This window comes from Schistocerca piceifrons, chromosome 4, assembly GCF_021461385.2.
Source record: "Schistocerca piceifrons isolate TAMUIC-IGC-003096 chromosome 4, iqSchPice1.1, whole genome shotgun sequence".
In the NCBI taxonomy this organism is placed as follows: domain Eukaryota; kingdom Metazoa; phylum Arthropoda; class Insecta; order Orthoptera; family Acrididae; genus Schistocerca; species Schistocerca piceifrons.
The window spans coordinates 556,396,894-556,409,291 of NC_060141.1; the positions used below are offsets into that span (position 1 = coordinate 556,396,894).

The window sequence follows — 12,398 nt, forward strand, 5'->3', positions numbered from 1 at the left end:
TTACTAGTATATGAGAGACTCTACTCATTACAGAATCTTCAGTCAGTGTTGTACTCTGTAACTCTTAACCTTTTTTTAATATTAAATAGTAATTTTTAACCACAACAAAGTTTCTTGCAAGCCAAGAAACCTAACATCTAACTTAATCCCATTATATATAACTTTGTGAGTGTCAAGCAGTGTGCTAGCTGATTTTTACTAGAATGCTGTTTAATACATCACATCACTAGTTGCATTCCTACCATTGTTGGAATATATTCTTGAGGAGTAATACTGAGAACAGATGACTCTGGAGGGAGCTGGATAGGCCAGACAACTACTTACATTATTTATTGCTTTGGAGCCTGGAAGGAAGCTGGATTGATTAGGGTTTAATATCCATTGCTCGAGCCTTGAGACAAATACAGATAAATCAATGAGACTGAATGACGTACGAAAGTGTGTTAAAAGCAAGACAAGTAAACACACAATTTTTAAACAGAAAAAAAAAACCAATTGGCTATTGGAAGTACAGGAAGCAGTTATTGTGGTGTTCTTAATTATGCAGTTAAGCGTGACATCATAAACATCAACAGGAATAGTATTTTAATTTTTTGAAGCTATATGAAAGCTCTGGATATCATGTTTTGATAGATTCTGTATAGCTCTGGAAGTCCCTTACAATACCTATGTGAGTTGGACTAATAAACTACCCTTCAGATGATTGCAACATATTTGCAGTTGTTTCCATCTGAATTATACAGTACTACGAAAATTGAGTGTAAACACAGCAGCAGTGTATGCACAGTTTACTGTACTTTGCCTTTATTATGATGATTTTTCTGAGATTTGTTGCCAAAACAGTGCAGCCTGGAGAAGAATCATATTAATATTATTCAACCATCAGCATAGCACAAACAACATGGTAATCATCATAATGTTAAAAACGTTACTACTTTCAGATAGCTGTTGGAATACTACTTTCACAACATACTTTTATGTAGCTGTTTATTAAGTTTGTATCTATTGTTTGATATTATTTATGCTACACTGATCTTCTGTAATGAACAAATGATGCAGTGCCCTCAAACTTTTTCTTCTGAAAAGAAAAGAAAAGAGAAAAGAAAAGAAAAGAAAAGAGAAAAGAAAACTTAAGTTTTAATTTGTCTATGAAAACAGTCACTGCTCTATTGTGCAAGGTCACATAGACTGCAGATCTATCTTATTTTTGTAATCATTCTTTACAACTGTTACACCTTCTTTATCATCATCTTATAGAAGCTCAACGAATGCTGCCTGGAGCAAACACTTTCACCTGCAAAAGAAAGAGAATGCGGTTTAACATTATATTTAAAAAAGAAGTGTTAGGTAACGGTAAGGTCTTTGTTAGTCTTTCCTTGTCTCAGTGCTTTTGCCACATGTAAGTGGACAACAAAAAGGAAAGGAAATGTTCTTTACTTTAGACAGATATTTGTAAATTTACAGAAAATAAAAAGTTATATAAAAACTTTAATGATCAGAGGAGAATGTATATACACCATGGACTTATACCCAACATCAATGTGCCAAGGAAATAACTTGGTGACATCAGTATTTGTAAGCAGTCACCTTCCACATAGTTACCATGAGAGAACTAGTTTCATCACAACCTGGGAATGTGGTCAAATATCCATAAAATTCAATTACACTGGAGTTGGAAAATGAGGAGAAACAACTGCATAAGTCCTTCAGAGATATTTAAAAGTATCATTTCATTAAGAAAGAAATAACAGGTCTGAAGGCCAGGATAGTGTCTTGCAACAGCACTAAGAATGTTGTCTCCTGAAAGTAAGTTAAGCTTTTGTTACCATTTTCACTGCCCTTCTCTGTATGCACTTCTCCTTTTATAATCTTAACTGATATGTCCCCTATATTTAAGCAGTATTCAAGAATGGCTTTTATAAGTATTTTGTTCACAGTGATTTTCATTGAGACTCATTAACCCTGCGGTCTAAGGTTTCACAAAGCCAGGCTGGAATAATGGCAATATTGTGAAAGTGGTAGATTGCTACTGACCATGTAGAGGAGATGTTTAGTCACCGACAGATACAACACAAGAACTATTATACATTTGAACTTTCAGACAAAAGGCCATTTTTAAAGCAGAAAACACACACACACACATTGTGTTTTCTACTTTATAAGACCTTTTGCCTGAGAACTCATGAATAGAGTTTCATGACTGATACTTTTAGAATCCTCACTTATTTTCATGATAAGACTATTTTGCTCCAGGCAGATCACAATGTTTGAACTCTGGATATGTTGACAGTTTCTGCTAAAAATGGAAATGATATAGAACATTAGTTCTGCGGATCAATTCTTTTTTTTTTTTTTTTTTTTTTTTTTTTGGATGAGTGTGACATTTGTTCTTTTCAAAAGTGGGAAGCATACATCTGCAGAAAGGATGTGTAGTAAATTATGATGATATAATCAAGAGTGAAGCTAACTTACTTGCAAATTCTATATAGAATATGAGAGTGACTCAATAAGGCCACGGAACCTTATTAAATTTTAACTATTTAATCATCTTTACTATGCCACTCATCCACACTAATAGTACAGCTATTAAATGATGGCAATATTGCTTGTTTTTTCTTAATGAAGAAACATCTGCAGACAGAATTCAACATTTCTGCTTTTGTTGTACTACTTTTTATTTTGGTTCCTGTCTCATTCACAAGTGTTTAGACACTGATGTTTGTGCCACTGACAGACTTAACTTATGTCTAAAATTTCATACAGTTTTGAGATAGGTACTATGATACAGTGCAAAGGTACATAGGGTTATAATGAAAAATGTGACAGCACATACTACTTTCATCTCGTCACCTAAATTCATGGCAGATCAGCTGGCATGAATGAAATACACTTTGTTATAATGTTGCTTGGTACTCTCACTCCAGATAATACATAACCTAGTGGTGACTGCATGTCACACACATTCATCTGTAGTGCCACTTCCCTAAATTGCCAGGTATCCTAGTACTCAGCAAAACGAAATAACCTTCCTACGCTTCTGTAGGTTAATACAGGAGTGCTGTGTTGCCGAAACTTGTGTATCTATTAAGTTCATACCATCGATAATCAGTAAGTGCATTTCAAATCCACTTACTGAGTCTGAGCACATTAATTTAACAGTACAATTGTTGAGAATCTGCTAACCCCTCCTCCCTTTCCCTGCCAATACTGCATGTAATTTAGCATTAATTTTCCATTATAATATAGAAGATAATTGTCTGAGGCTTTTGTCTCCCACTTTCTCCTGTATAAGTCAAAGAATCCAAGTCAGAAGAGGGCTTGAGGATTCACTTATGTATATCTCAACATTTGTAACAGACAGTGTAATCTGTTGTGCTTTTATTTTCCACACAGTTGCTTTGCTTCCCTGCAGATTTCTTTCTCCTATTTAATGGAATCAACTTTGTGACTGTACTTTTCCTTGTGATTCTTGAAATTTTCCAAGTGTAAAGAGTATATGTTATGGAATTTCGGAATTGCGGTCAACATGTCTTGTTGTCAACTTCTTGCCATGATATTTCGGCTGACAACCATTCAGTCATCTTCCAGTGAGTGTTAGCACTGGAGATTGCTAGTTCACATTGCTAATTTATACCCAAAAATGGTGCAGAGGTGCAAGTACAAAGGTGTTTTTCTTTGTTTCTAATGGTCTTCTTCCTTCAGGTGCTTAAGCTTCACTGGTCATTGCAACTACAATGACTAAAGAAGATAGTTTCACAAATTGATATCTACAGGTGCATCTATTCGTTTTTAAATTCATGGTTTGAAGCAGTTTGGATGAATCTTTTTTCCAGTACTGTTCCTGTGCACTCCTGCAAAAACATGGGTCTGAGGAGACTTGTACATAGTTTAGGCCTCGGCATGTGGTGTGTATTTAGTTCCTGATTTTTTTTCTCTTTCATGAAAATTGAACCTTTCTTGCTCCACATATGGTGTTTACCTGCAGTCATAGCACATAAGATCAAGTATATGTTATTCCTTCAGCATTAGTACTCATGCTGCATTTCTCACATTACTTGGCATTTACTTCCCATACTGGTATGGCCATACTTTGAGCCAACAAATTTAGCTTTAATATAATATGGCAAAATGCGTGAGTCTAATTTCAATGTAGGTCCAGTAATTTTTTTCTAAAGTACTATTTACCCCTTCATCTGCCCACTACTCCTGGAGCTTTGCAATTTCAATATGTGTAATATCACAGATCATCACCATATCTTTATAACAGTTATAAGGGTGTGATATAGTTCCATTTCAATGTGGTACTCCCCAACTTATTCGATTTTAGGAGGTTGATAACATATTGTTAAGACTTCCTCCAATGCACTACTTTTGAAACTTTTATGGTTTTAACTTTTGACAAAAACTGATCAGGGGAGCTAGCCTTCTGAGCTCTCTATTAACTATATGTATCTAACACACAGTTCCTCACCTATGGTGCTAATGTCTATTTTCCTCATTATGGATGCCACCTAGTTCCTATGAGCAGCTAGGGAAAGCTTGGGAAATAAATATTGATTCATGAGAAGATTTGCATTCCTGTAAAAGTGCAGTGAAACTAAACTAAGGGTTGGTAGGTGGCTCAGACATTGTCTGTTAATTACTATTTCACAACAGCCATGTATGCCATTGGGTAGGTTTCTTTTATTGAGATATGTACCTTTCTCATAGTCTGGCATATACAACATGCCCTTGACCCGCAATATTAAATCAGTACACTCGGGCATGCCCAGGGCTTATAGTTAGGGAGAACTGGTGGCACTCAGCAGGTTTTGGTTCAGGAAGCCAGCTTTCCCCAAACTCATGCCCCGCCAAGAGCAACAGAATTCCTTGCAGTGTTTACCATGGGGCACAACATACAGAGCATGTGTGGTTATTTATTGCAATAGTTTTGTCAATGATATTGTAATCTTAGAAGCTTCTGGAAAGCAAACTTAAGTTAAAGATACATAAAAAGGTAAAACCACAGTCTTACTCAAAATTAAGAGAGACATTAAAACCAATATAAAATATGGAAACATTACTCTAAATCATGTAAATGAATTCTCCTGTTAAGGAAATCCAATTACTAAGCATAAAATCAGTGCAATAGATATTATGAGCAGTCTTGTACCACAAAGCAACTGTTTGTTAGTAAATTATTTTCAGTCCAGTGTGCATAAAAGATAGAAATCTCTCAAAAGTGTTTTACATTATAAATGTGGGACTCATCTTCTGGGTGTGCATCCAGGACAGTAAGGTTATCAGCCGAAATAGTGGATGAGGAAATGGGATGAACACATGACAGATGATGGAACAGTGTACCCACCATGAAAACTTTAAGAAATAAGATAGAAAGAAATTAGAAACAATAAAGATGTAGATCTTCAGATGCTGAACATAAAAATTCAGAGCAGAAAAAAATCTAATGAGCAAATCCTTTAAGAAATTTATCATATTTGGGGTGCTGCACATAATATCAGAGAATGAAGGTAAACCCTCACTGTACAATTAACTTTATATAATCATTTCTTAAGAAAAGCATTTCTGAGGTAGAGATCACAAGCAAAAATTAAGGGTTTAGATACATAACCTCAAAACACAATAGTATAATTGTTATAATCAATTCACTGGTGGCAATGAAATGAAGGAAACAGTCAGACACAGAGAAGTGTCAGCATCAACAATGCATTGAAACTGGCATATGATAAAGATGCATGAAAAAGAAGCAGATTTGCCTAGATTCAGATCTGAGATTGGACAATGACATCTTTTTTGTCAATTGTTTTCTTACTGTAACTATGTAGTTCTTAATTAAACAAGATTAATTTCTCACTCTTTTTATTTGCCCCATTTCATATACTATTTCCTAGATTTTGGGAGCTTGCCTAAAGACAGAAATAGTTTCACTGCATTACATCAATCAATATTTTAGATTATACTTCTTTGACAAAAATTGGACTGTTTGCAAAAGAGCAATTTTTTAAGAGCTTCACATTTTGTAACTGTAATGTTTGTATCAAACAAAAATGGACACTATTTCCATTTACTTTTAATACTACTGTGTGATGCAAGTAAATTGGTGCAACTGACTCAAAGCAAACAATTAACCACATTCTCAACAACTTTCACAAGCACCTGCCTATCAGAACTTGTAAAAATATGCAAAAATGGCCATATTGAAAGGAAGTACTACAAGTAATATAAACCACATATGTATTTGAAAGAAAACTGTGGAAAATCCAGGAAGGATCGTTGCTACTCACCATATAGCGCAGATGCTGAATCACAGATTGGCACAAGAAAATGAGCTTTCAGCCAACAAGGCCATGAAAGGTCATTTTATGACAGTTTTTTTGTTGTTGTTCCTATCTGTGACTCAGTGTCTCCATTATATGGTGAGTGAAAATGATCCTTTTCATAATATTGTTAAAAGAAAGTTATGTGATTCACCTACAAGGTCAGCAATTTCCAGATATCACATTACAGAAAGTTACTTACTTACGACAAAGTTCAGAGTTTGAAGCACTCGTGAAAAGCAGTGAAATTCACATAATACTATGAACAGAAAGCTGGTTGAAACTTGCAATTGACAACAGTGAGATTTCTGGGGAAAATTTAAGTGTATATCCAAAGGATGGGCAAATGGGAAATGGGTGTGGTGTATTTGCCACAGTAGACAAGAAACTCAGATCCACAGAGATAGGAATTGAAGCTGCATGTGATATTGTTTGGGCAAGACTAAGTGTCAGGGGCAGGCATAAAATGATAATTGGAGCCTTCTATCACCCACCTGACTCATCTCTTGACATAACCAAAAACTTCAGAGGAAACCAAAGTTCACTTATGTGTAAGTTCCCCAATCATACTGTAAGCATCCAACAATTAGCCCTTTCGTGGGCAAAATTATTGAGCAATTTTTTTTAATAAATGGAAAGCAGATAGTAGTTAACAGATAGGTATATTTATCATAAAGAATATCAAATTTGCTCCAAATGCGAAAGTGAGGTCACACAACAAGTTGGAAAGTATTCTTCCCACTGCCCTTGGAGTTAAATGACAAAACCAACTTTTTCAATATAAGTCATATTTATGTGATCAATTTACTTCTTTTGTTAGAATGACTGTTCACAATTACTTGCCATGAAATTTTCTGAAACATGGGTCTATGCAAAGTGGTATTTGACAATATGTATAAACACAATGAGTGCGCTTTTCTGCAGCTTTGGTACTACAATGATGGCACCTCCTATAGGTTTCTCCTAAAATGGGTTGATGCTCCCCTGCAGCCACATGACAAACATATAATTCCTCTTGCCTTAGTCCTAAATCAAACATTAACAACTGCCATCTTTGGAAACAAACTGTGATACCCTGCACATGTACTAGTTCAAAATCTTTGATCCTACAAAAATTTCACACACACAGATATTTATCTTTGTATATGATGATGGTATAACAGTAAAAAACTGGTTCATAGAAGAAAATAATAACTGTTGTAAAATATTACAAAAGTTTGGTGCGTTGTCATTCATAATGTTTAAAACATTCAGGACAGTCAATCAATTCAATTGTTTTTCACATTTTTATGTAAATTTTGCCATTGTTTGCATAGGGGTATAGGGTTATAGCATCATTGGGGGGGGGGGGGGGGGGGGGGGGGAGGAGGAGGCAAGGAGTGGTATTTCAGGAGGCATGATCACGATATACACAAGTTTTAAATCAGAGTACCAGTCAGTGTACATACACAAATAATCAGCCACACCCATCCTGTTGGTGAGCACTCTATGCAACAGAACATTAATAACTATGATATTTGTTTCATGTAGATTGCTCCAATTGGGGTCAGAGTGTATGAAGTCCAAGGCCAGGCCCCTAAGTATTTGACCACCACATTGATGGATGTAGCCCCTGAGCCAGACACAGCTCCTACTTTACCCTGGGTGGTTGTTTTTGTTAACATAAGATTTCATAGACTGTTTATTACCAAGCCTCCTGCTACTGCCCCAGCATCTGGGGATGCCAGCTGCACCAATATGTGGTGTGCAGATCATGGTAATCACAGCTGCAGTCATAGGCATGTGCATCCACACAGTCATGTGTACATGTGACACTGCTCCTGTATTCCTCCATAGTGGGTACTTAGGTCACCATTGAGCCCCTTGACAGCCAGTTCCACTCCAGACCAACCGTCAACTGCTGTGAGTCTACACTTCGGGCAACAATGCCTGTCGCTGCTTCTGCACGACAGACAGCACCGCCTCACATCTTTGTAGGATCATCAGCTGCTCCCGCACCTGGACTTGTGTCTTGATGGCCCACAAGCTCAAAGTCTCATGGTGCAGTGTCACTGGTCATCCATGGTACCTCCTGGCTCATTACCACTTCCAATGATCATGATCCTTGCCACAGTGGGCACCCATTACACAGCGCATCAAGTAGGGCTTTCTATGCAGATGTAGTAAAGTGTGGAATGCTGTCCTCTGAAGCTGTACTGAGTTTAGTTCAAGGTTAATAAACAAACAGTTGTTATTGCAATGTGTGAGTTTAGAGTCCAGCAGTCACACCCCTCAGCTAAGGTTACTTCATTGTCACTTTGCAACACCCTTAATGTTACAATGAAACATCCTGCAGGTTAAAATTATGTGCCAATCAAACCTGCACATTTATGTCCTGGGACACAATTTTATTTTGTCATGAAGTTTCAAGCCATCTGCCTGATCTTAATGCACATTTATCTATCTTCCTCTTTTCCTCGGTGTTCTTTGTTACCTATCAGTCAATAAAAGGGATACATTCTGCCTTTTCCAAATTTCCTTTCTGTTATTATATGCAATATTTTTACCTATTTCCTCTCTCTTCATCTCTTTCCTTGCCATTAGTATTGTATGTGCACATATCAAAATTAAAGGTAAAAAAGATGATTGTGTTTAGTGATCAACTTGCATCTCTGGTACAGTATGCATACATCTACACAGATCCTCTGCAAATCACACTTAAGTACCTGGCAGAGGGTTCATCGAACCACCTTCACAATAATTCTCTATTATTCCACTCTCGAACAAAGTGTGGAACAAACAAACACCTTTATCTTTCTGTACGAGGTCTCATTTCCTTTATTTTATTATGATGATCATTTTTCCCTATATCAGCTAGCATCATGAAAATATTTCTGCATTTGGAGTAAAAAGTTGGTGATTTAAATTTAGTGAGAAGATCACGCTGTAATCAGAATTGCCTACGTGTAAATGATGTCCACATCAAATCCTGTATCACGTCCATGAAACTCTCTCCCCTTTTCTCAAGAATACAAAATATGCTGCCCTTCTCAAAGTACTCCTTTAACTCTATCAGATAAGGATCCCATACCGCACAGCAGTACTTCAAAAGAGGACGGCCAAGCACAGTGTAGGCAGTCCCCTTAGTAGTAGATATGTTGCATCTTCCAAGCATTCTGCCAATAAAATGCAGTCTCTCGTTCACCTTATAATGGGATATTTTCCTTTAGCATTACTTTTCCTCAATAGTAGTTGTCAATAACAGTATTATTTTTTGAATTTTGGGCAAGTCAATATTATTCAGTTCCTTTTCTGAAAACTTTCATATAATTTTATACACAGTATGTTATATTTTAAGCTAAAATTTATGAAAAGGAATTACTTTATAAAATATTTTAGTCTCGATGTTATAATCAATAAGTACTAGTTCTAAATGTGCAGTTAAAATTATTTTTTTAGTAACATTTAGAATTATGAATTACTGGCACACTTAAAATTTCTATTATTAATTAAACAATCCCGTATTGTTTACTATATTTATTTCTGGATTCATTTATGAAATAATAATCAAAATTAATAGTGTTAGAGAAATTAGTAGAAATTTATTTGTTAAAAAAGTTTGTAAACCCTTTGGAATATGCTTATTTCCGCAGAGTGTGAGAGTCGTAAGCATGCCTCTGATGTGATTGGACGTATTTTTGTGCGAACAATGTAATTTTAGCTTCATTAATGTGAAAAATCAAAATACTGTACGATATACTAATATGTGAAACAATATATTTACATGAAAAAAAAAATTGCTGCAACAACAATCTTCTGATTTATTTAGTTCAAACCAACTATGAGGACCTTAAGTGAGATTTTTTAGCTTCAAGAATCAGACCCTGAGACAAGAACAAATGGAGTCACCTCAACATGAGAAACTAAGTAAACTAGAAAGTTTATTGTAATCTTTGCTCCCCTCATTGCTTAATATGGACAATAGATGGAAGTAGAAAGGAGGGGGGAGATTACAACCTTCCCACAACATTTTCTATGTACTATTTCCAATTTAAGTTGTTCATAATTGTAGTTCCTAGGTATTTAGTTGAATTTAAGGTCTTCAGATTTGACTGATTTATCGTGTAACCAAAGTTTAACGAACTCCTTTTAGGACTCATGTGGATACCACACACTTTTAATTATTTCTCTTTTTTGCTCTGTGAGATACTGAGTTAAAAGTCCCATGAAAATAAACTTGGACATTGTAAATAAATCAGGGTATGTAATTTTTTCCCTTATTTTCAGTGTAGGTTTTAGTTCCACAATATAAGATACCACATTCATAAACAGTGATCACACTCCAACACATTAAAATTGGCTGTTCAGAAAGTGATGCTCAACCCCCCCTCCCCACACACACACACACACACACACACACACACACACACACACACACACTGTGGCTCTGTAATTCTAACCATGGCAGACTCTCCTTAAATGACACGTACCTTTCGTTGTGGCACAACGATGTACAGCTTGTCCACGATAAGTTGACAATTCATGTGGTGGCTATTGAGAACAGTAGGTGGAATGCATTACCCCCACATTAGGATGACTGAGGGGAGAGAAGTGGTGAGGAGAAGACAGTGTCAGCTGTTTCCCACAGGACTGGCAATATTACCCATAACAATACCTACAGTACTACTTTGTGTCTAGGGGAAGTGTAATGTTGGTAGCACTCTGAGACATATGAATATCTTTCAAACAGTGACAATTTTCTCTGCTTTTGGCAGCATCAGTAAAATCATCATGTTAGTGTGGACAAGCTGTACATTAACATCGTTGTGTTAAGTAAACAGAGTACAACATATTTTGCAGACTGAAGATGCCTAAACAATCACAAAAACCTCCAAAAATGAAATCTGTTAAATGCTGGAATTAAGTCATAAGTGAGTTTCATAAAACTTCAACAATGTAATATCATACCTGCCTATCCATAAGTCTGAAATGGAATGTCTGTGGCATATCATTTGGTCGTTGTAGATGTCGTATAATTAATGTTCCTGAAACATCAGCACTCACACCAGTACTTAGAGGCAATACTGAAACTGCTGTATCTGATGAATGAATCAGGGCAGCTGCTAGAAGAGATGACAGTGTGTCTGCACCTGCAGCATGTGTGAGAACTGCCATGGATGCCAATTTTAGAGTACGAAGACGGCTCAAGAAACTTATTACTTGCTGCAAATCCCAGCCGACATCAAGCAGCACACTTACATCATCCAATATTAGGCTCAAGTGAGATATACCAGAAACTTGTGCCGCTGAAATGACCTTAATTACCTGTGAAGAAAAATACATGACTTCAGAACTAACTAAAAAAAATTATGATATGTTACCAATATCAATGCCAATGTAAACAGAGTACCAGTGATCTTAAAAAGCAAAATCAATTTGAATGAAACTCATTTAAGGGTCCTATTTCTTTATTCTGTAATTTCTTGACTTAATGCTTATACGTCCTCAGCTGTACCACAATTCCTGTAGTTAAAATGCTCCAAGTAAATAATGAGAATTTTCAGGATGCCAATGCAATACTGAAGTGCATTTGTCTGCTACCCACTGTTCAATATAAAAAAAATTATTAACTGTCTCTGTGTTACTGTTATTAGATTTTTCTTCTTCTGGCGAAGAATAACACTGTTTGACATGGGTTCTATTTCTGATATTAAAGTATGTGCTTCTAGACCATTTTACCATGGGAAATTCAAATATGTAAACAAAATATTGTTGTCAGGGATACTTTTTATATAATATGTATATATATGTATATTCACAATTCATGGCAAACACAGAGACGTTATAGAGAAATACGGGTATGTTGCCGCATACAGTAGTGATAGAACGTGATAATTTCTTGTGCAACAGCAGGTGGGAAGAATCTGACATCATTAGGTTGCCCCCGCCACACCTATGTCATTAAGACCACCTGAAACATCTCATTAACTCGAACGACGACAGCCAGTTGCTGCCTCGGCAGTAAAGATTCTTGCCTCCTAGGGGCAGGTGCATCGAGTTTACAACAGCGGTGTCAGCCGCAATTTGTGTCAGTCTTAACGA

The 12,398-nt window shown here is 36.2% G+C and overlaps 1 protein-coding gene across 3 annotated transcripts in view; it reads right to left on the reverse strand.

The window, feature by feature from the left end:
- Positions 1-1,119: 1,119 nt before the first annotated feature.
- The window catches only part of LOC124795076, a 53,308-nt gene continuing 42,029 nt past the window's right edge, over positions 1,120-12,398 (reverse strand). For all 3 annotated transcript variants that reach the window (XM_047258890.1, XM_047258888.1, XM_047258891.1), the window contains exons 3-4: positions 11,265-11,621; positions 1,120-1,294 (exon numbers count right to left, since the gene is read on the reverse strand). In XM_047258890.1, coding sequence (XP_047114846.1) covers positions 1,262-1,294; positions 11,265-11,621 — 390 coding nt within the window. In that variant the 3' untranslated portion in view covers positions 1,120-1,261. The remainder of the gene's footprint in view (positions 1,295-11,264; positions 11,622-12,398) is intronic.